This window comes from Phoenix dactylifera, chromosome 13 (assembly GCF_051530095.1).
Source record: "Phoenix dactylifera cultivar Ajwa chromosome 13, Ajwa_hap1_PhDact_Kaust_v1.1, whole genome shotgun sequence".
Lineage (NCBI taxonomy): Eukaryota > Viridiplantae > Streptophyta > Magnoliopsida > Arecales > Arecaceae > Phoenix > Phoenix dactylifera.
This window is the reverse complement of record NC_143202.1, coordinates 28160422-28181576: the sequence shown is the minus strand read 5'-3', so window position 1 is coordinate 28181576 and position 21155 is coordinate 28160422. Positions and strand designations below refer to the sequence as shown.

General features: G+C 41.4%; 3 protein-coding genes across 4 annotated transcripts; 1 reads left to right on the top strand and 2 right to left on the bottom strand.

Annotated features, from left to right (window-relative positions):
- Positions 1 to 383: 383 nt before the first annotated feature.
- Positions 384 to 3803, top strand: LOC120107808 (fructose-bisphosphate aldolase 1, cytoplasmic-like). The gene is made up of 2 exons (XM_039121260.3): positions 384 to 733; positions 2487 to 3803. Exons 1-2 carry the CDS (start codon positions 706 to 708, stop codon positions 3533 to 3535), a joined length of 1077 nt encoding a protein of 358 aa, XP_038977188.3. The 5' UTR covers positions 384 to 705; the 3' UTR covers positions 3536 to 3803.
- A 776-nt stretch (positions 3804 to 4579) lies between these two features.
- On the bottom strand, positions 4580 to 5856 carry LOC120107694 (stress-response A/B barrel domain-containing protein At5g22580-like). Its single transcript, XM_039121086.3, has 2 exons — positions 5544 to 5856; positions 4580 to 5027 (listed from the first exon to the last, which is right to left on the bottom strand). The coding sequence occupies exons 1-2, from the start codon at positions 5738 to 5740 to the stop codon at positions 4829 to 4831; spliced, it is 396 nt and encodes a 131-aa protein (XP_038977014.1). The 5' UTR covers positions 5741 to 5856; the 3' UTR covers positions 4580 to 4828.
- A 12995-nt stretch (positions 5857 to 18851) lies between these two features.
- LOC120107806 (uncharacterized) lies at positions 18852 to 20498 on the bottom strand. 2 transcript variants are annotated; one of them, XR_005509437.3, is made up of 4 exons: positions 20031 to 20498; positions 19534 to 19644; positions 19321 to 19432; positions 18852 to 19189 (listed from the first exon to the last, which is right to left on the bottom strand). XR_005509437.3 is itself a non-coding variant. In XM_039121257.3 (4 exons), exons 1-4 carry the CDS (start codon positions 20271 to 20273, stop codon positions 19115 to 19117), a joined length of 510 nt encoding a protein of 169 aa, XP_038977185.1. In that variant the 5' UTR covers positions 20274 to 20490; the 3' UTR covers positions 18852 to 19114. The 2 variants fall into 2 exon arrangements, 1 of the variants encoding a protein (XP_038977185.1); XM_039121257.3 differs by having other exon boundaries at positions 19321 to 19401; positions 20031 to 20490.
- Positions 20499 to 21155: the final 657 nt, after the last annotated feature.

Genomic DNA, 21155 nt, shown 5'->3' with positions numbered 1-21155 from the left:
TCTTTTATTACGTCCCCTTGTCGCACCCCTCGGCCCTCGCGCTTTTCCACTGCCTTGCGGGCCCACCTGTCCAAGACTAACAGCAATGCTAGGCCCATAGATGATGGGCTTCCAAAGCACCCTACGAGGTTGGAACCCGCGCTTAACGTGAACAGCAAACAGGGCAGGTAGTAGTCTTCTAGTGTAGCTCCACATGCGCGCGAAGGACCATCTATTCTGACCCCTCTACATAAGCAATCATTGATGTATTAAAAACTGAGGTATCAGACTACCGGCAGCTAAAATAATAAAGCGATATTGACTCTTGTTTGATGTACATCTTGATTGCACGTAGTAAGAAACTCGCGTACTATAAAAAATTACTCTTTCATGTTCTCCCACATGACAGAGATAAGATCATAAGAACCGTGGGCATTTTAAGAAGAGTAAATATAATCTGTGGGCTGGGCCCTTGAGAGGGAGGCCCGGATCTGGAGTCCTTACAGCACAAGGTGACGATATTCTCGAAGCATCGGCTTTTAGTTTTGAGGCCGGAGAGTGGTATGATGTAAACCCCATCCCTATCCCTATTCCCTCGCCGCTCCTTTACCCCTATTGCCGTTATCCTTTCTCGCTCTCTTATATATACACTCTTCCCTCCCCTGCTCCGTTAATTCTTAGTCCAAGAGATAGCAGCAGGAAGAAGAAAGGGGGCCAACGTCGACGATGTCTGCTTACTGTGGAAAATATCGCGGTATTCCATATATCTCTCCTACTCTTTCTTGTTCTGAAAAAGATTTCATTTCTGATGTCGTACTCTTTGGTGGTATGAAAAAGGGGTGATTTTTTTTGATGTGATGAATTGTATTATTTCTTTTTGGGCGAACAAAAATTCGATTTTTTTCTCGTCTTGGATGAACCTTCTTATTGTTTCTTGGCCCGAAAGGTTTTAGATTTTTCCCTTTGAATCTTCGAATTTTTCTTGCCCTTAAAAATTTGTTCTTTCTTTCCTCTAACGTTGTTTCTTCATGGACAAAAAAGGATTTAATTTTTCAGTGCCTTGTCACTTCTTCTTGGCTGTAGAGTTATTGTTTTTTCGCTTCCCCTTCTTTGATGACACGAGTTTCGTTACTTCAAAAAAAAAAAAAAATCCGTTCTTTTTTGTTTGTCGCGTGAGTATTAATCTTGGATTTCTTGGATGTTTCTTTTTTTTTTTTTTCGTCTTAGTTTTTGTATATGGGTTTTGATTATCGTGATCTTTTTGCTGGGGTTTTTCCACTCCCTCCTTAACTGGCTACGACTATAGGGCAGATCATAATAGAGATTGTTCCCAAGATCTTATTTTTTTTGTGGGAATTCCGCTTTCCTGGTATTGTTTACTGGTCTTTTTCGCCTCCTTAAGTATCTTATCCATGAGTCGTGAAACTGGTTTTATCTTATCCATGAGTCGTGAAACTGGTTTTGTTTATTTATCTTTTCAATTTTAAGTGTCTTGTCTAGAATCATGAAAGAGAACTAGGACTTCTGATCTTGATATAGGTTAAGTTTTTTGAATTTTAATGGACAGTGTTGATGCTGCGTTCGTGTATTATATAGTGTTCTAATGATTTCTTGAAAATTAATCTCCTAAAATGCCCTTCTCTAGCAAGGATTTTAAGCACCGGCAAACTTTTTTTTTTTGGACTGGGCAGCACAAATCTTCTATCATGTACAATGCGACAAACTATTCCTAATTCCTAATAGTATTCTCTTCCTTTCTTTCTTTCTTTTTTTTAAGTTCTTCCCTAGAATTTGACCAACCATCCATTCAGGCTCTAAAAAAAGAAAAAAAGAAAATGTGGTGCATCAGTTTTAACCTCTATATGTAGTTCACACAGAAGAACTTTTAGTGTTTCTCTTGGTGATCAAATTTTATCCGATTAAATAGTGGGACTTAAGGTTACTTAAGCTGCTTTATGGCCTAAATACCAAAAGAGGGGCTCTTGCGGAAGTCCTTGATGTGTCCATAAAAATCGAGCTTGAATTGAGGATACCTTAAGCCTGCTTGTACTAGTCTAGTCTTTGGGCTTGCATTTCTCTTAGCCTGTTTGGTCATGCATAAGCACAATCTGGACTTGTTTGCACTTCTTCAAATCAAAAAGCTTGTGTGTTGTGGCCTTCCCAGCTCTGTTGTCACAATAAGCTATAGCTTTTCAATAGCTGAATCCCAAGTGCAGTCAGCTATATCATGTTGCTATCATCATAGTGGAAATTGTTAAAATGTATGTCTTGATCGGATGCTTGCACAACTGCTTTGAAATTCTGTCTTTATTCAAAACTTTACACCCTGCTTTGTCAATGCCAAATAAAAATTTGTCTTTTTTTTTTTTTTGTTTCTTTCAGAATCTTGTTATTGTCATTGTATGAGCATCTCCATCCTCTAGTTTTCTGTTTGAGATATATGATGATTTGTAAGCTTCTACCTTTCTTCTGTTCAAGACAGATTCTAATTTTCCCTTTTCTTGTAGATGAACTCATTGCCAATGCAGCTTACATTGGCACCCCTGGTAAGGGGATTCTCGCAGCTGACGAATCCACCGGCACCATTGGCAAGCGTCTTGCCAGCATCAATGTGGAGAACGTCGAAGCCAATCGCCGTGCTCTACGGGAGCTCCTTTTCTGCACACCAGGTGCTCTGCAGTACCTCAGCGGCGTCATCCTTTTCGAAGAGACCCTCTACCAGAAGACAGCTGACGGAAAACCGTTTGTTGAAGTCCTCAAGGAAGGAGGGGTCCTCCCTGGCATCAAGGTAGACAAAGGTACTGTGGAGCTTGCTGGTACCAATGGCGAGACCACGACACAAGGCCATGATGATCTTGGCAAGCGCTGCACCAAGTACTATGAAGCAGGGGCTCGTTTTGCCAAGTGGCGTGCTGTCCTGAAGATCGGCCCGACTGAGCCATCCCAGCTTGCAATCAATGAGAATGCTAACGGGTTGGCTCGGTATGCCATCATCTGCCAGGAGAATGGCCTTGTTCCAATTGTGGAGCCTGAGATCCTTGTTGATGGGCCCCATGATATCAACCGCTGCGCTGAGGTGACAGAGCGGGTGCTTGCTGCTTGTTACAAGGCATTGAACGATCACCATGTTCTCTTGGAAGGAAGTCTCTTGAAGCCAAACATGGTGACTCCTGGGTCGGACTCAAAGAAGGTCGCTCCAGAGGTAGTGGCTGAGTGCACTGTGCGTGCTCTCCTAAGAACTGTCCCGGCAGCTGTTCCAGCCATCGTCTTCCTTTCCGGTGGTCAAAGTGAGGAGGAGGCGACTTTGAACCTGAATGCGATGAACCAGCTTAAGGGGAAGAAGCCATGGTCACTCTCTTTCTCATTTGGCCGTGCACTGCAGCAGAGCACACTCAAGACATGGGCTGGAAAAGAGGAGAATGTTGAGAAGGCAAGGGCTGCTTTCCTTTCTAGGTGCAAGGCCAATTCAGAGGCCACCCTAGGGGCATACAAGGGAGATGCTGCAAGGGGAAAGGGTGTCTCGGAGAGCCTCCATGTCAAGGACTACAAATACTGATTTTGGTTCCTCGAGGTTTCTGGCTTGCTTTTAAATGAGGTTGTTGGATTACTAGCTGTTCAGCACTTCTTCGCCACTAGCCAGGTCTCGTTAGGATTTCCTAACCTGAGGGTATTTGGTACCTCGGCAGGTACGAGTCTTTGAATGTTTGCTTCTCCTGGTTTATACAGTTCAGTTCTCTCTTTCCTTTTCCGACTCCAATGGTTGCTTCTCTGTAATGAAGTCCTCTTTGAATATAGGTATCTGCCATGTATGATTATCTTCCTTATGTGGTCTTCTTGTTCTCTATTCGTCGTCTTTCCGTGATTCAGTACTAGTCCAATTGTGCGAGCATCGTTTTCTATATTTCTAAATTTTTTTTAAGAGATTCGAGAAGCTTCTTTTCTCTGATTGGATCAAGATATGAGATTTTTCTTCCTCGTGGTTTTTGCCCTTCTTTCCTTTTTTTTTTTTGTTGTTTTTTTTTTGTCTCCTGTTTTCCGATGCCTCCTGCTGAAGTAGGCTGGTCTTGCCTGTTATCCATGGATGGTAGAGTCATCTGAGAACTAGGAGTCCAGAAGAGGAAACAGTCAGTGTTCGTCGAGGAATCTTGCGGTTGGATTTGTCTGTGCCTCTCCCATGGAGGCTGTAAAGAGAAGAGAAGCGGTATACGAGGAGGATGTGGGTCTAGAGAGATGGTGGCGGAAGGGGACCGAGGAGAAGGGAAAAGATGGGACCCGGTGGAGTTGGTAGGATAACGTGAATGGAGCGCATGTGCGTGTTTACGGTGGCCGGAGATATCTGATTCGGGTGCGCGAGAACACTGTTCATGGGCTTTTAATAACACTGCAAGCCCGGTAATGAGAACATTTAGACGTGCGAAGCAGCAACCGTAGGCGCCTGCGGTATGTCGCTCGGATGGTACACAAATCCATCGAAGTAGGGTGGAAAAATGTAATTTAGCAGAGGAGCATTTTCCTACTTCGCATTGGGACTGAACAAAGGTTAGGCCACTCGAAAGGATATACAATTCCATGAGAGGGCGTTAAGAATTTGATGTGGAGCTCGAATAACACCAAATTAAAATTCAGAAAATAGCTCTAAATAGCAGGATTAGGAGAGAACAGAAGTTTGAGAGCCACCTAATTTTTTGTTTTAAATAAAAAATCGCCGAAGGACAGCACCTGACAACAAAACCAGAATCACCAATCTAGCTCATTACGTAACACAGTTAAATGAGAACGCAGCATGGGATGAACTTTAAACTATTGCGGACTTTCCTGACCATGACCCCATCTTCAAATATTTTTCCTTTCAAGCTGAAGGCTTGACGAGAATTGGTGGAAAATCAAATAACAAGACCTTATCGATGGCTGCAGTGAATTTTTCTGCGTACTCGAGGTGGCTGGGATGGTTGGCATAAGTTGCTAGGTCATTTGGGCTTCTAAATGTCAACAAGAACATGTGAGTGAAGCCTTGTGTGACCATGTCCTCGCTCAGCACATTCTGTCCCCTGCATCAGAATGAAAAATAAGAATAGCTGTTACGGTCGAAGCACCAATAACTCATTATAGACTTGATAATTTTCGAATTAAAAAGGCCCGAAACCATCACCGATCTGACTCATGTCCACACAAATATTCACTTTTTGGTGTTGGGGGGGATTATTGTGGGTCGGAGCAAACTGATCAAGCGAAAACACTTTCTTGCAACTCTGGTAGGAAATTAGCAAGTCTTCGCACAACATTAAGAAGAAATTTTAAATATAAATAGAGAAGAATCCATGTTCCTCGCCTGAGGCAGAACACGCTGGTTATGACATGTATAATATAGACATCGTGCTAGTTTTGAAGAGTATCAGTTTTAGTTTGCCTCAGTACAAGATCATTGCAGATTGTGTTTACCTTGTACCCGAGTACTCCCATAGCTAGAAAATACTCGGAAAATATCCTTATATGATAAACTTTCACCAAAACTAAATAATATGTCAGGAACCATCATGGAAAACAAGAGTAAGGATCAGTAGTACCATTCGAATGATTTAACAGTGTCCATTTCAGCAACGAGATTTTGCATCCCTTCCATCAGCTTCTCCACTACGACGCCATCCTTGAACTTCACCAGAACCAAATGCTTGAAGTCTCCCATCGGTCGATCGCTCAAGCAGGAGCAATAGTTCTTGCCAAGATCGGGGTTAAGGCTGTCAAAATTTAAGAGTTCGTTCATGGACCATCGTCAGAAGCACCACAGTGAAGCATCACCCCTTTCTCCAACAATATCTTCCAAAATATTCCATGTACCCCACAGGGCACAACTGCGGGGATCCCACCACCGTGATCTCGTCAGAAATTTCTTCGATGAAGAGATTGGAGTTTCCTTCGATGAGCTGTCTAGATCAGGAAGTTATTCATTTTTTTTTTGGTTTTATATGCTTTTAGAGGGTACCATCATGACATGACGATATATTCTTTTTCTCCTGGCTTATCTCAGGGGCTCCAAATTACGTGCCTGTGATCAAGCCAAGGATGATCATGCATACGATTCTCTTCTTTAGCTCTGGCTGCTGTCAGGACCATTTCAACGGATATATGTGCTCATGGGGGAAGTTTTACGAGCTATACGATGCATGATGTAAGTCGAGTCTGCCTCCATGAACCTTGGACTCTTTGAACTCTTGAACGCTTGAAGTGTGCTTCCCACCTCTAACCGAGTCAAATAGTTGCTCAAAGTATATAAAGCTACACGGGTCATTCAAAAGATCAGCATATCTTGCTTCACAATTTGCATCAATTCACCGTGAAGTCCGCATAACTAAAGCACTGGATAAAGGTGCAGAGCACATGCTTCCTCATCAGACATTAATACATGTTCGGATGAAGAGCCACCGACTTCAAAATGATTCACGTGTGGTGTCAGAGAGGCAGGTAAAAGGTTACAGTGTTAGAGTAACTCGGCTGACCTGTTCCAGAGTTTCATAGTTTATGCCAAAAGATGCCCAAGGTTTAGAAGGAATAACTAGGGAATGAAGAGAGACAGGCTAATGCCTTTAAAAATATTTTTTTTATAAAAATATAATTTTTGAAAAGTAGATTTCTGGAAAGAGGCATGTTTGGTTGATCATGAAAAAAGGTGATAGATTTTTAGAATACTTATATTTGATTGACCATCCACTTTTCTGAAAAAATTATGTATAATTTCCACTTTAAAAATTATGTATGTTTGGTTGATCATACTCTTAATAAAAATTAGGTCTTTAATACTTTGGTTCAAATAAAAATGCTTAATTTGATGTTGAAGGGCCTTTTTTGGAACTAATAAAAATGTTTCGATTTTTGGCTCATGAAAAAGTAATTTTTCCATATTTCTCATAAAAAAAACTTTTTCTTGAAACGTGGGAATTATATTCCCATAGAAATACAACTTTTTCGCCTCTTAGATAACTTCAATCAAATAAGAAACATCTTTTTACTTTTCTGTTGACCATACTTTTCTTCCTACTTTTTCTGCAAACCAAACGAGCTCTAAGAGGGGTCTCTTTCTATAGACCTCTATAGATCACATCAATAATTGTGAGGACCCATGCGGGCGTGTGTTTAGTCCCACATCGGTTATTCGCTGGGTAGATCTTGGGTACTTATACAAGATCAAGGAACCCAAACAATACCTTCCGGCTAGCCATTTTGAGTGAGGTCCTGGGTTGTTACAAATGGTATCAGAGCGGATCCGACCCATAACTTATGTGGACTACAGGACATTGCAGCACGTATCCATTGAGGTTGACCACAGACCGATCGTGGTGTTTGTGATTAGATTTGAATGGATTTGAATCCTTAGCCTGACGAGGACGTTAGAGCTTGAACGGGGGGAGTATGTGAGGACCCGTGCGGGCGTGTGTTTAGTCCCACATCGGTTATTCGCTGGGTAGATCTTGGGTACTTATACATGATCAAGGAATCCAAACAATATCTTCCGGCTAGCCATTTTGGGTGAGATCTCGGGTTGTTACAATAATAGATCTAGGAATACAAAAAATATCGTCTGCGAGAACGGAAACAGCTAGAGTCATGAACCACATCGACGGTATCAGGTGAGTTGATTTTATCTAGCAAACAAAAAACCAAGGATGATTTTGCGAATAAAGTCCACATTCGTATAAAACACCGAAAGGCCATGGAAATGGAGCAAAACATGAAAGGCAAGGCCGACACTTTTCCCTCCCTGTTGAGAAATCCAAGGAATGGTAGAGAAGGAGAAGCGAGGAGCATAACACACCCCTTTATGAGAAGCTTGAAGGACATTCTTTCTAGAGGGGAATGCCACCAAAAATCTGTTGTAGCTAAGATGACAGGGGTTCTTCCAATCAAAGTTGTAGCTTGAAGGACATCCTTTTAGCAAGCTGAGAATTGGAAATAGGGCAGTCGTTGAGTGTGGCAACATTAATAACCTCCGAGCGTAGAGCCTGAAGAATGTCAGATCTAGTCTCAAGGTCAAACGGAGGGAAAATCCTCGACTTTTCCGGCCGACCTCTAGTTTCAAATTGCTTAGCAAGAAGAACAGAAGGGAGGGCCCTACAGATCCGGAAAGATTGCCTGATTCTATGACAGAAGAAGCAGATCAGAGCTTTCCGACATTCCTTCTTAAAATGACCAGCTTGCCACAACGGAAGCAACTACCTTTTTTTGAAAGGAAAAAAGGATAGTCTTACCCGCAGCTGCTTCCGAACAGGTTGAGAGAGCACCTCTTTTGAGGGAGGAGCTTGACGCGCCTTACCAAAAATCCCACTTTTTGGAGCTTGGCTTGCAAGGGAGGGGTCTTTATCAGTAAGATTCTGAGATGTCGCAGAGAACCGGCGAGAGAGAGGTTTTTTCGGAGGAGGGTAGCAAAGAAAGTACTCGCGAGAGGCGAAGCCATCAATGTGCCCCAAATTCTTAGCCCTGTGCAATACCCTACATATGGCTACGAGAGGGAGAGAGAAATTATACCATACACTAGGTGCACTATATACACTATCCTAAGAAAGAGACGATGTGATTGGAGTTGTGCACGACTATATGGTGCATACAGTGTAGAATATAATATTTTTTTATGGCTAAAATTTTGGTCGACAGAATGGAGTCCATTATTCCCGTTTTGATATATGAGGGAGAACGAGCTTTTGTCCAATTTCCTATTATTACCTCTCTAATCATGCATCTGCTCCCATCTTTGTAAAACACCACTCAAGCTAGATCAAATTAAAGCCAAGAGGCTCCCTCATTCCATGAGGGATTTTATCAGCACTGGGCGCGCCATGCAGCTTCGCTAGAGGTGCAGCATATCCTGCATTTTCATGGATTTTCGATGCCAGAAAGTACAGATTGTCTTCTTATCCATGTGAATTTCAGACTCTTGAAATTGACGGAGAAGGTGGTGGCATACTGGCTAATTATTCTATGCTTCTCATGCTGCTTTTATAGGATGACTCAGTGCTTGTTAGTGTAGAATTTTTAATATAATACTCTACACATGGATTATCTTGAATAAATACTAATCCTCTCTGAACCTTCATTTTTTGTAAAACAAATCCATCATAATGCGATCTTTGCTATTTTTTCAAGTGGTGGTTGCTGCTCGATCCATATTGACCGGATGCTTGGCTTGTGAGTTGTGACTAAGAAACCAGTGAATGGAGCGACTAACCTAAAAGCTATATATATATATATATATATATATAAGAAGTGGAAGACCTCGCATATATACTACCGGAAGAGAATCACGGGCAAGGATGGTGATATATATATTCCACACGTTGGGCAGGGAGCTCGGGAACAATATTGGCGAGTAAAATTTGTTGCATGTGTTCCAAAAGCCCAAAAGAAAAAGCAATGGCTGGTGATTAAGGACCTCTTATTTTCTTACTTTGTTTTTCTGTCGAGGAGAAAAGGTTTAGATCGAAGAATATTATTTCTGCATTTTACTGCCGTTCTCTCAAAAAAGAATAACTTCAGCATCTCTTTCTACTTGCCAGGTGTCTTACCAATAGTGGTTTGGAGAGAGGAAGGTGCAAACGTCATATTTGAGTCCAGGCTCTAAATTAAATCACCCTGAAAGAAAATGCTTATTCTCCATTATTCTTCAGGTGAGTCGTTGGTGAGATGAAAGAAAGATGCTTATCTTCCTTGGTCATTTTCGATCTTATTCGTTGGATAAATCTTTAATGAGAACAAGATGCTTGCATGTCCCCTTTTCTTATCATGAGATCTTATTCTTTGGATCAATCTTTAATGAGACGAAGCAAAGATTCTTATGTCCTTTCTTCTCATGGAATCCTCTACTTGAGATCGATCTTTAATGAGATGAAAGGAAGATGCCCATATATATATATATATATATATATATATATATATATATATATATATATATATATATATATATATCTGTGTGTGTATGTATGTCATTATGCATGCATGCGCATACATGTGCACATATATATTAATTGTATTGACAAGAATTATTCCTTACCAACCATACGGCCTAAGAATTATAGAGCATCATGCAGACGAAAGGATTCTGGCATGTTTTGCAACTATTTTAAAAACTTTCCTTGCTGATGAGAATCACTTCTTACCAACTATAAGTTGAAATCACCACTTGTTCTAAAAGCTTAAGCTTATAAGATAAGGTAGATTTATTTATATATTTTATATTTTCTAACACTCTCTCTCACATGTGGGCCGGGCTTTTCTTAATGGGCAAGCCCAACATGTGAAATTTTTTAATAATAGGGTTAAAGATTGTGGAGACAGGGTTCGATTTCAGGACCTCTGCTCTGATACCAAGTTGAAATTACCACTTGTCCTAAAAGCTTAAGCTTATAGGATAAGGTAGATTTATTTATATATTTTATATTTTCTAACACTATATAGCCTAAGAATTATGGAACTGCATGGTGACTAAATTTTCTTCACATGATGCAATGGTTTAGGAGCTGATACCTTATTTGTAAATCTTTCCTCTCTACAATAGATGAATCATGTATGGCCTTTCATCTCAAACATCTAGCCTCATAATTCCTTGAATTTTAATTTCTACATGGCATCAAAATCATTTGCTTAAACAAGCCAACAATCCAAAGATTTTTTTTCTCTCTCCATGGCGGAAGAAACCTTTTCAAATGCCACCAATCCTATGATTGTGTCCAGCCCTTCCTTATCAAACCCGATCAATATTTTTGTCTCCAAAACTATTGAAGCCCAACTACAACTAAAACTCACAGCTATGAACTATCCATCGTAGCCTGCTCAATAGAATCATATCCCCTCCACCAATAAATGCTGTCAATTATAGGAAAAAGACCCTAAATCCAGCTTATCTTTATTGGCTTCATCAAGACAAGCTACTACTTCATGCAATAAAAGCCTTCACTTATGATTTAATCATGCCTCTCATAGCCTCTGCAAAGACCACGTGTGAAGCATGGGAGAAGCTAGCATGCCCCTTCGCAAATAAGACATATTCACATGTTATGAGTCTTTAGGAACATCTAATACTCACCCAGCATGATACTCGCTCAGTGGCTGAATACCCACAACTCATGAAGGGTATTAGTGATCAGCTTTGTTTTCCATTTTCTTATCCCATTAGGGTGTGTCAAAGGACTCATTGGCAGATAGAAAGAATAACAAGTCAAATAGCGATGATCCATAGGTGAGGGGATGTGCCACTAACGTTAGCGTAGTTGAAAAGATGGTGATCAAAGGAAGGACATGCCACCAAGGTGGTAGCCTAGTGGTACTGGGCAGCAATTCTAACCACAAGGTCCCAAGTTCGAATCGCTGCGGCGACGATTAAATTGTGGACCGGAGCTTACTACTTTGGCCACCACTTGGACTTGTGGTGTAGGACCGCTCTTGAACCGCTAGTAGCCGAGGTGGTGCCGTGTGTGACGTACTCACACGTGGGACTCGAGCCAGAGCTCAGAGGAGTAGCTGAGCCGGGCCCACGGGTGGGGAGGGTATGAGTAAAACCGGTCGGGGTGCCCAACACACGGCCATTTCTGCCCGCATCGAACATTCTCCTGGCGGGGCGGGGGCCCAGTTGGGGACTGCTACGCGGGGGTGGGCTTGTCCCTTCCTCCCCCCTACCCCTTTTTTTAAGCAAAAAAAAAAAAAAAGGAAGGATACGAGAGTAGCGTGGGTCCAGATATCTTGACGTTTAAGAATTTTTGCAACCATCATGTCACCATCACACCACTCAGATATCTTGACGTTTAAGAATTTTTGCAACCATCATGTCACCATCACACCACTATTCGAAGAAAACAGACTTGGATAAGGATAGGAGTATAGCCTCGGCTACGATAACAGAAATTTAAGTTAATTTCTTGATTTATTATGGCTCTTAGCTAACATATTGGGCAAGAAAGGAACTCGCGCGTTTTAACTAGAAGAAGAGCCTGCAAGCCTAAGGAGAGCCTCTGCTCAACCGAGCCAGCTGATAGTCATAGAAGCCTCCTGAGTTTGTTGTCCAAACTTGCACCTTCTAGCTCTCAGTGATCCCTCCTTACTGCTTGCTATGCTGCCTTCTGCTTTCTTTTGTAACTACACGGTTCATGTAGGCAACTCCACCATGTAAACAGCCTTTCATTGGATAAACTCAGAGGAGCCGACTTACTTCCTCGACTACTCCTTACACCCATGTTTCCTAAAGAAATTAATTAAAATTATCAGAATATTATTTCATGGGATTCGATCCTCTCTAGTTTAGCATACTAGCAGGCGGTCCCGATCTTATGGGCCCGACAGCTTTATGCGCACGGCGGCGATTTTGGAGCATTGATTCCCGCATGATCGTGGCCGTCCAAGAGTTGGACGGCCTGACTTGGTAGACAGGACCTCTCCAGCCATCGTGCCGACCAGAGAACTGCATTCTCAAGTTGTTTATTTATTTATTTATTTATTTTATGTTCAATATTTTTTTGAGGGATTCAAAAATCATATTCTTTCCTTTCCCTTTAGGAGACTCCAGACACTTTCATTGTACATGTGGAAAGTTAGTTATATAATTATATATATAATTATCATGCTAATTTAGCCCATCTTCATGCTTTCTTAACCCTTTTGAAAAAATAAAGAAGGGATACCTATCCAATTTAGATGAAAGATTGAAAATACGAGCATCAAAATTTACTTCATAATAATATTTATGATTTTTATAAATAGCAAAAAAAAAGAAAATATCAATATTGAGCATTTGAATGGTGTCGATGCTCATTAATATTTTATCATAAAAAAAACTGCCTCTGACATTTAAAGAACGGAAAAAATAAAAAGGGATCAACATTTGCGTGATACTAATATTGAAATAATTTGAAATATATAGTATAAAAATTTTTATTTTTTACATTAGATAGGATAACTGGATCATCGTAGTATCATGCTATTTTGATTTCAGAGGGTTGCCGACCTTCAACTGTTTTTTGTTTTACTTATTTGTTAATATTTAGTTATTCCATCGATGGATGTCGGTATCTAGGTTTCTTCTTTTTGCTATTTCATATATTAATCGAAAATCAAAACTTCAATTCATCCTTCTTTGCTACCTATATCTTGATTGTGAAAAATCATATTGCTCTCGTTTATTTAAATAAAGAATTGTTAGCACTCCCGTGAATCAAATTAATATCTTTTATCTTCATTCTGTCAAACACGGGCATGAGCCGGACTAACAAGAAACGTTTAATATAAGAAAAATCCTGCTTTCCTATCTAATAAACTTTTTTTTTCTGACATTTCTTGCTTCTCTCGACTCTCAATTACAAGCACAGATGGTTGGACCAACCAGATAGTTACACGTTCGCTGTCCAATTCCTTTCCATGAGGGTTTTTCTATTTTTTTTAATAAGAAGATCGTATTTATTTACTCCACTAATAACTAATAAGCAATCGCCTGCCGACCGGCGCGCCGCGAGTATTCAGCAAAGCCATCGATTTACATTTTTGTTAAAAAAAAGGTCAATTTACTTACGCGCGAAGAAACCACCGTCGGCTGTACCAAAAAAAAAGAAGAAAAGGAACCACTGTCTCGTCGTCATTGGACCATTGCAGCGAAAAGTAAAGGCCAGGGTCTTATTCCATTTCTTGATCGGAAGCCTGTATATATCGATCAACCAACGCCTGGAAATTGTTGTGTATTGGTCTTCGATCAAGTGATCAATTGCTCCTAGCGCCTTCATAATTTGTTTTGTCGGCAGGAGAACCCGGGTGGCGACATGTCTGACCACATCTCGGGCCGCGGCGGCAGGGTTGGCGGCGTCTTCGGACCCGGCGAGGAAGGCGGCGGCAGAGTCGGCGGCGTCGTCGGACCCGGCGAGGAAGGCAGCGGCCATATTGGAGGTATCTACCGTTCCAACGCCAGAGGGGGGGGCAACGTCGGCAGCATCTACCGTTCCAACGCCAGAGGGGGGGGCAACGTTGGCGCCACCTACGCACCTGGCGCCGCCGGAGGCGGCAATACCGGCGCCACCTACGCACCTGGCGCCGCCGGAGGCGGCAATACCGGCGCCACCTACGCACCTGGCGCCGCAGGAGGCGGCAATATCGGCGCCATCTATGGACCTGGCGCAGGCGGCGGCAGCAGCATCGGCGCCATCTATGGACCTGGCGCAGGCGGCGGCAGCATCGGCGCTACGTATGGGCTGGGACCGGCGGGCGGAGGCAGCATCGGCGCTACCTATGGACTAGGCCCGGCGGGCGGAGGTAGCATCGGCGCTACCTATGGACTGGGCCCGGCGGGCGGAGGCAACGTCGGAGCCATCTATGAACTGGGCCCGGACGTCACCCATGGAGCGGGTGTGGGCGGCGGCGGCGGCGGCGGCAATGTTGGCGCCGTCTATGGATACGGTGAGGGCACAGGACGGGGCCGCAATGTCGTCGCTATCTACGGACCCGGCATGGGACAGGGCGGCACCGAACCTGGAGCAGGAGGGGGCAGCGGAGTTGGCAGCATCGACATACCTATAACGGATGCGGACGGCACCGACGAACACGGAACAGAAGGGGGCGGCGGCGGCTGGGGCGGCGTAAGTATAACGGTAGGGGGAGGCGCCGATGAAGCAGGCGCCCAAGGGGACGGTAGCGGTGGCGGCATCAACATACCGATAGCAAGAGGGGAACCCGGTAGGGAAGGGGGCAGCCGCGGTGGCGGCATCAACATACCGATAACAAGAGGGGAACCCCGTGTTGAAGGGGGCAGCCGCGGTGGCGGCATCGACGTACCTGTAATGGGAGGAGGCGACAACGAGGCAGGAGGGGGCAGCGACGTCGGCGGCGGTGGCGGCAGCCTTCGCGGCAATATAGGAGCCATCTACGAACCTGGTGCGAGGAGCAGCGGCGGCAACATCAACGAAATATTCATACCCCGCCCGGGTAGCCGCGGCAACGCTGGTATGTGATGTGACTGGAGACCAGATCGTCAGCAAAGCGAAGAACTATGAATCAGTCACGGAACGGCCTATTGTCTTGGTTCTCTGGGTTTGTGCGTGCCGGTGCCTTCACCTTACTTTGCTTGAACGAATAAACAAGGGCTTCTCTTAAAATGTAGGATTTGTTTCTCCACTCTTGATTTGCATTTACCCTTCAATTTTGGGTGGTTGGGTTGGTAAGGGAAAGGGAGGGGGGCAAGATCATCGAACAGAAATCTATCGATTTCGGGTGTCGACATCAGAGGAGAATCGAAGTGCAGCAGGTCGGTCTCGAGCAGTTAGCGTCTGGCAAGCCGCCAGCCAGTCGGCAGCTTGAGGGGCAGGAGAAAAGGGGGTCGTCGCTCCTCGATTTTCCGAATTTTATTATGCGTTTTTGTAGACGGTTTTATCATCAGTGATGCATTTTTTTTTTAAAGAAAATTAAAAACATTAAAGAGAGCTGTGGCCGGCTTAGGTCTCATTGGGCAAACTTTTTGGTGGAGCGGTAAATACTTTCTCATCTTTTAAAAATATTTTTTGGATAGAATAGAAATATTTGTTTAAAAAAAAAAGAAAAGCTGGCGAAAGCTAAAATAGCTTCTTGGAAGAAACTCAAGAGCTTCTTTAAAAAAATACTTTTAGCATACATCGAAAAGTTATTTTGATTTATAAATTTTTTTATCAAAATATCCATGATAAAATATTATAATTATAGAAAATATTTTTTTATATTAAAAAATGTACAAAAATTCCGACAAAAAAAAGGAACCCAAAAATTAATTCCTAAAAATATTATATTAAGAAAAATATTAATATATAATGATAATAATTATAATATTTTATACTTTTATAATCGTATTATACTATAAATATAATATAATATTATATTATCATAATATATTGATATGTTATGATATAGAATATCAAATTATATTATATTATTATGCTATAGTACATATAATATTATATTACTATATTATAATTTTGTCATACCAATATTTAATTAATATGTATTTAATTTGTTTATTAAATACATATTAAAGTGCCACAATACTTTAAAAATGTAGTTATCAAATAGTAAATGACATTTTATAAAAGTTCTACTTTACAAATTTCTATTTCAAAAAGTTTTATTTTTGAAAGCTCTACTATTAACAGCTCTGCTAAATGGAGCTTTAGAGAGCTAACAGTTTTGGGCGTCAAACATGGACGATAGATTTGAAGCAGCTGACGAGAGCTGACCATACAATTGGTTGCTTATACAAATAATCTAGAAAATAGGTGTCCAAAAAAGAGGGTAGGAGAAACATAGGTATGTCTCTATCTCCGAGAGGGGTAGAGGGGTGCTTTCTATCCATATTGGACATGTTCCTAGTGGGAGAGGGGGCCATGTAGGGTTGCCACGCGGGGAGCGGATGGTAGAGAATCGACCATGCCGGATGGTAGAGCGCTGTTCCAATCTGGGTCCAGGGAAACTACGAAACTAAATGGCAGAGCGGATGGTAGAGAATCTACCATGCCGGCCACTTGTGCCCTTTTCTTTTTTTTTTCTTTTTTTTTTTTTTTTTGCTAGTACGGGTCGATCATACCCGGCATGAGCGGATAGACCCAATAAAGTCGAAAAATAAAATACCTCAAAGTGCCAAGGGCAACTCTCCATCACCAAGCCATAAAGTGCCTCCGAAGTGAGAAGCTACAAACGCAGCTATCCAATCCACCTACAGCATCGTTATCTTCACGATAAATATGCGTGCCCTTTTCTTTTCGACCTTCATTCTGTGCTGTCGTTCATGGGGACTGACATCGATCCCCTTCAAAAAAGCTCGATTCCATGCAATCAAATGCCAACCCCGCATTCCTGAAAAGACGGCTTCCCCAACCCCGATTCTTCTTCGTGGCCCTCTTTTACCCACCCGCAAATTGATTGCCACGTACACGAGCATTAATGCTAAAAAGGTGAGGTCAAGGTTCATCTCAAAAATTCGAATCCTGTAATTATCTTATCACTTTGAGTGACTTTACCCTACCTCTCACTAACCTTGGTTTTCAGCGGAAAAGAAAAAGGGAAGAAGAAGAAAGAAACCGCCTCCTTCCTATGTCCCAGTATACATGCTGGAACTAATGAACTATGCAATGTAGCATACTTCTTTGACAAATCTTTTACGTCATTATCTTCTTGTCTTTTATTTTCTTTCATTTTTTGATTGCTCTGTTCTTGGAGCACCGGGCCTTTTCCTTATCTAGTAGATCGAAAACCACTAGAAATTAAATCTATACCGATCCCAGTGGGAGTAACTAAGGAAAAGTGCACATTTTTATTTTTCATATAGAAAAACCTCAAAAAGAGATATTGGCCTAATTGTTATGATATTGATGCCACAGATTTGGAAAAGGAAAACCTCAAAAGATAAGGCTAACAAGGATAAGCTGCTTACATCTGGCCCATAATGATGACAGAAGCTTTGTGCATTGAAGCACCCTGATACACTAAGATGAAAAGGCCTCGCATCCGGACTCATCCACTATATGAAAATAATAGGATACAAATCTTCTTAATCATGACTAAAAACATGTAAAATCGAGAGATCAACCCTACCAATAGATGGATAACAAGCCACAAGCTACCAATAGATGGATTCAAATAATAAGAAGGTAGATAAACATAACTAACAATGATGGCTGGTAATTCTTGGGGAGAAAATATCTGTGAGATCACAATAGATCATCCCGAGTAGGTGAATTTGATGCTTACAAACCTGGCAATGCAACCTCTCTTTAAACAGAACAGGAGTACCTACCTCTCTAATGACTTCTCTCTTCCTCTAGCCACTTTCTTTCCCTTGCTTTCAGCTTTTCAAGTCTCTTTTTGCTTCTCTTGATGGGCTAGAGAGAGATTTTAGAGACAGCAAAACGAAAGAGCATATGAAAACCATTAAAGCTAACCTAAAAAATGTGCCAAGCTCCAATCCTCTGAATGGACTGCTTTCGAACCTTGCTGTAAGAGTGACATACTAGCGATCGAATTGATAACCGACTGAGCGGTTTCTTAGCTTTCTTTTCCACTCTAACCTAGGTTCCCTTTCTCTGTTCTGATGCTGCAGTATCTTTACCTTGTAAATTTTCTGTACATATACTTCTGATTTAATAAATTTAAGTGGCCCTATGCTTTCCTTACACCTCAAAAAAAGATTTGTCATTTGACAAATACTAGAACTGAGATTTGGACTTCCATAATCCTGCAAAATCCCAAAAAATGGCAGCAGTGCTCAAGTTCAAGTAAGATTAGGGATGGCAAAGACATGTTGACTGTTATCAATATACATAAGCATGGTAGATCGATCAGGATATCATTGTAGGATGGAGGTTGTATACTTATTAAAGTATAATTGCAAAGGCAAACTCTCCAGTTAGTTTCCAGAGGCATCATGATTGTAAGGGAACGGATTTTGGGGACTTTTGAGTTTGTGATTTGCAATGGGGTAGAGGGGTGTCTGATAGATGATGTTTGAAGGCTTGGAACGACAATTAAACCTAAGAATTTTGGTTACATATATGTTTCTCTTTCTAGTAAATTCACCCCTCATAAAAGCTGTATGTTAATTAATTATATATGTATTAAGTTTATTTCAAACAAAAAATGTCTATCAGTTTAATTGGTGAAGTTAGTAAAATTTATTATATTGATAAAAAAGCCTATATCCCATCTCTCTCTCTCGATTTTCAACCAGGCTTTCACTTGACCTAGTTCTTGAAAGGTTTGAGTTCAGCGTTTCATGCAAAAAAAACCATCGCTTAACCTAGTTCTTGAAAGCAGACTTGCCATTAGATCAAAACTGCTCCTGCAATATCTTTGAACAAGCTTTGATTGGCTGGTCTCACATTATGTAATAATACACATTTAGAGGTTAAGGTTTCCATAACACGGGAGGAAATCTTTTCATAAATACATCAAAAGGTTTTTATATTTTTTTTTACAATTACAAATCTGTGTGGAGGGCGAGTCCCTACCTAAATCAGCAAAATGGCACTCAGCAAACCAAAGCAAGATAACACAGCAAAAGAATAATTTCATGTCCCAATCAAAAACACCAGTGGAATCTACAATCATCTGAAACAAACATCACACAGGTCTAACTCCTTGGTAGCACCAACGGATTGGCTTAGCAAAGAGAGTCTATTGTTTTGCTCAACTCCTCCAGTTTTTTCATTCTTAGTCGTTCACTTTCGCTTACCAGCTGCTCAGACATCAAGCATATATACGAGTGAATGAACACAGACATCAATTTAGATGACTGAAGACTCTATACATGAAAAATTCACCTCTGAGATCACCATATTACTGATAGAAAAAGAAAAAAGTAGTCACCTCCATTAATTTATTGATCAATTGAGCCTTCTCCTTGTTCTTCTCATTGAATGCCTCAAGAGCTTCTTTGTACTCCTTTTCCTATATGAATAAGAGCATCCAGGTCCTGATTCTGTTAAGCTCGATGGTCTTAAGTGCAGAAACATATGGATTGATGAATAAATTATGTCACTCGTTTTAGTTCATCCTACATGTTATAACTATGTAACCCACCTTTTTCAGGCAGCTTTGTCCAAGAGGCTTTAGTTCACGGTTGACTGCATCGATTTTTTTGCGTACAGCTGCAACTTCCTTCCTTCTCGGATCTGCCATCGCTTCAAGTTCCTATAACCAGAAGCGCGTGATGATTATTTAAATGTAGAAACATTAGTCTTATGGGTAGATTATGCATCAACAAATTAAACTCTTTTTCACAAAATAACTTGGAATCGAAGACTTTTCTGAAGTCATAGTATTATTAGCATGCCAGTTCGGTATGTGATTGGTGCTAGAATATGGGGAAATTTTTTACAAATCCGATTTGCTACTACAGACAGAAGGTCAGATACTTCATCCTGATCATATTGTTCTAAAAATCTAAGTTGATGATCTGATTGGCAAACTAATGCTAAGAAAGAAAGCCTGTAAGCAAATGATCAACCTAAATACTAGATTTTAAGTGCCACCATTTTCGATGTTATATCTTGCAACCTGTTGGTTGTTCAACTTACTTCCCGGATCTCTGCCAAGCGCTTGGTTTCTTCTTCCACCTTTCCCAGTTGAGCAAACACCTTCTCTCTGACCTCCATTTTCTTCCTCTCAATCTGTTCCTCCTTTGCTCGGAATTCGGAGAGAGCCGACCTTGATGTCTCCTCCTCTTCTCGTTCTTCCTTCATTGGGCTGTTTCTGAAACTGTGGTTCCTGGTACGCAGAATGTGGTGCTGCTGCTCCGTTGTCTGCATTGGACTCTGCATCTCTTCCTCTACCAAAAGTTCCAAAGCTCTCCTCCTTTCCTCAGAATCCTATAAACTTCTGTTCTCTATTTTCTGCCCCTTCGTGTAGACTGGTTAATTTCTTTTCTCCTGCTGGATGGGTTTCTAAGCAAGGAAACCTTTTCAATGGTGTCAAGCGAGTCAGTTTCTTGTGATGTACATATATAAAAGATAAGACTTCAAGAGAGACATTGCAACTATTATTTGTGGATGTGGAATTAAAATTTAGGTAATCGATCCAGTATAAGTTAATAATTTGCTAAGATGGCTATTTTCATAAGTTGGTACGTTGGCTACATCCTAAGTTGGTAAGAACACTTTCGGTTTTTGTCTCGAGGGAATGGCTCCTTTCCGGATTAAAAACACTTTGGATTTGGTCATAGATTTTCTTATGCTTACGACCTTTAATTTATATTATAATCCTATTGGTTTTCGCCCCCTTTTTTTTTAAATATCGTGGGAGTATGGCACTTTTTTTATTGGGAGGATTAAAGGAGCATTGGGTAGATGCCATGTCCATGTGAAAAGGGTCCTTAGAGTTGAAGCTTTGACGTGGAGTAGGAAGGAAGTGGGCTCACCTGAACTGGGGAAAAGAGAGCCGTAGGGGCCAAGACAAAGATGAGTGATGCTATGCATCAGCTACCTTTGATAACTAATGACTGGCTTCCAAGATGATATCACATGATATCACTCCTTATCCTTTTTCTCTCCCTCCTTTCCCATTTTACTTCGAGCATATATCCCCTTCTACTTTGCTTTGCTAGCTTTGCTTGTATCATAGGTTTTCCATTAAGAACTCGTCTCGGGTTTTTGACATTTATTTTTATCCTCTCTCTCATGCTGACTTTTTTTTAAAAAAAATTT

What these genes read in the sequence shown, in the direction of transcription:
- LOC120107808 (XM_039121260.3), top strand. Translation starts at nt 706, where the DNA reads ATGTCTGCTTACTGTGGAAAATATCGCG. An exon ending in TTACTGTGGAAAATATCGCG is followed by an intron (nt 734 to 2,486) that starts GTATTCCATATA and finishes CTTTTCTTGTAG; the next exon opens with ATGAACTCATTGCCAATGCA.
- LOC120107694 (XM_039121086.3), bottom strand. Translation starts at nt 5,740, where the DNA reads ATGAACGAACTCTTAAATTTTGACAGCCTTAACCCCGATCTTGGCAAG. An exon ending in ACTGTTAAATCATTCGAATG is followed by an intron (nt 5,028 to 5,543) that starts GTACTACTGATC and finishes ATTCTGATGCAG; the next exon opens with GGGACAGAATGTGCTGAGCG.
- LOC120107806 (XM_039121257.3), bottom strand. Translation starts at nt 20,273, where the DNA reads ATGCAGAGTCCAATGCAGACAACGGAGCAGCAGCACCACATTCTGCGT. An exon ending in GCTTGGCAGAGATCCGGGAA is followed by an intron (nt 19,645 to 20,030) that starts GTAAGTTGAACA and finishes TTCTGGTTATAG; the next exon opens with GAACTTGAAGCGATGGCAGA. An exon ending in TGATCAATAAATTAATGGAG is followed by an intron (nt 19,190 to 19,320) that starts GTGACTACTTTT and finishes ATGTCTGAGCAG; the next exon opens with CTGGTAAGCGAAAGTGAACG.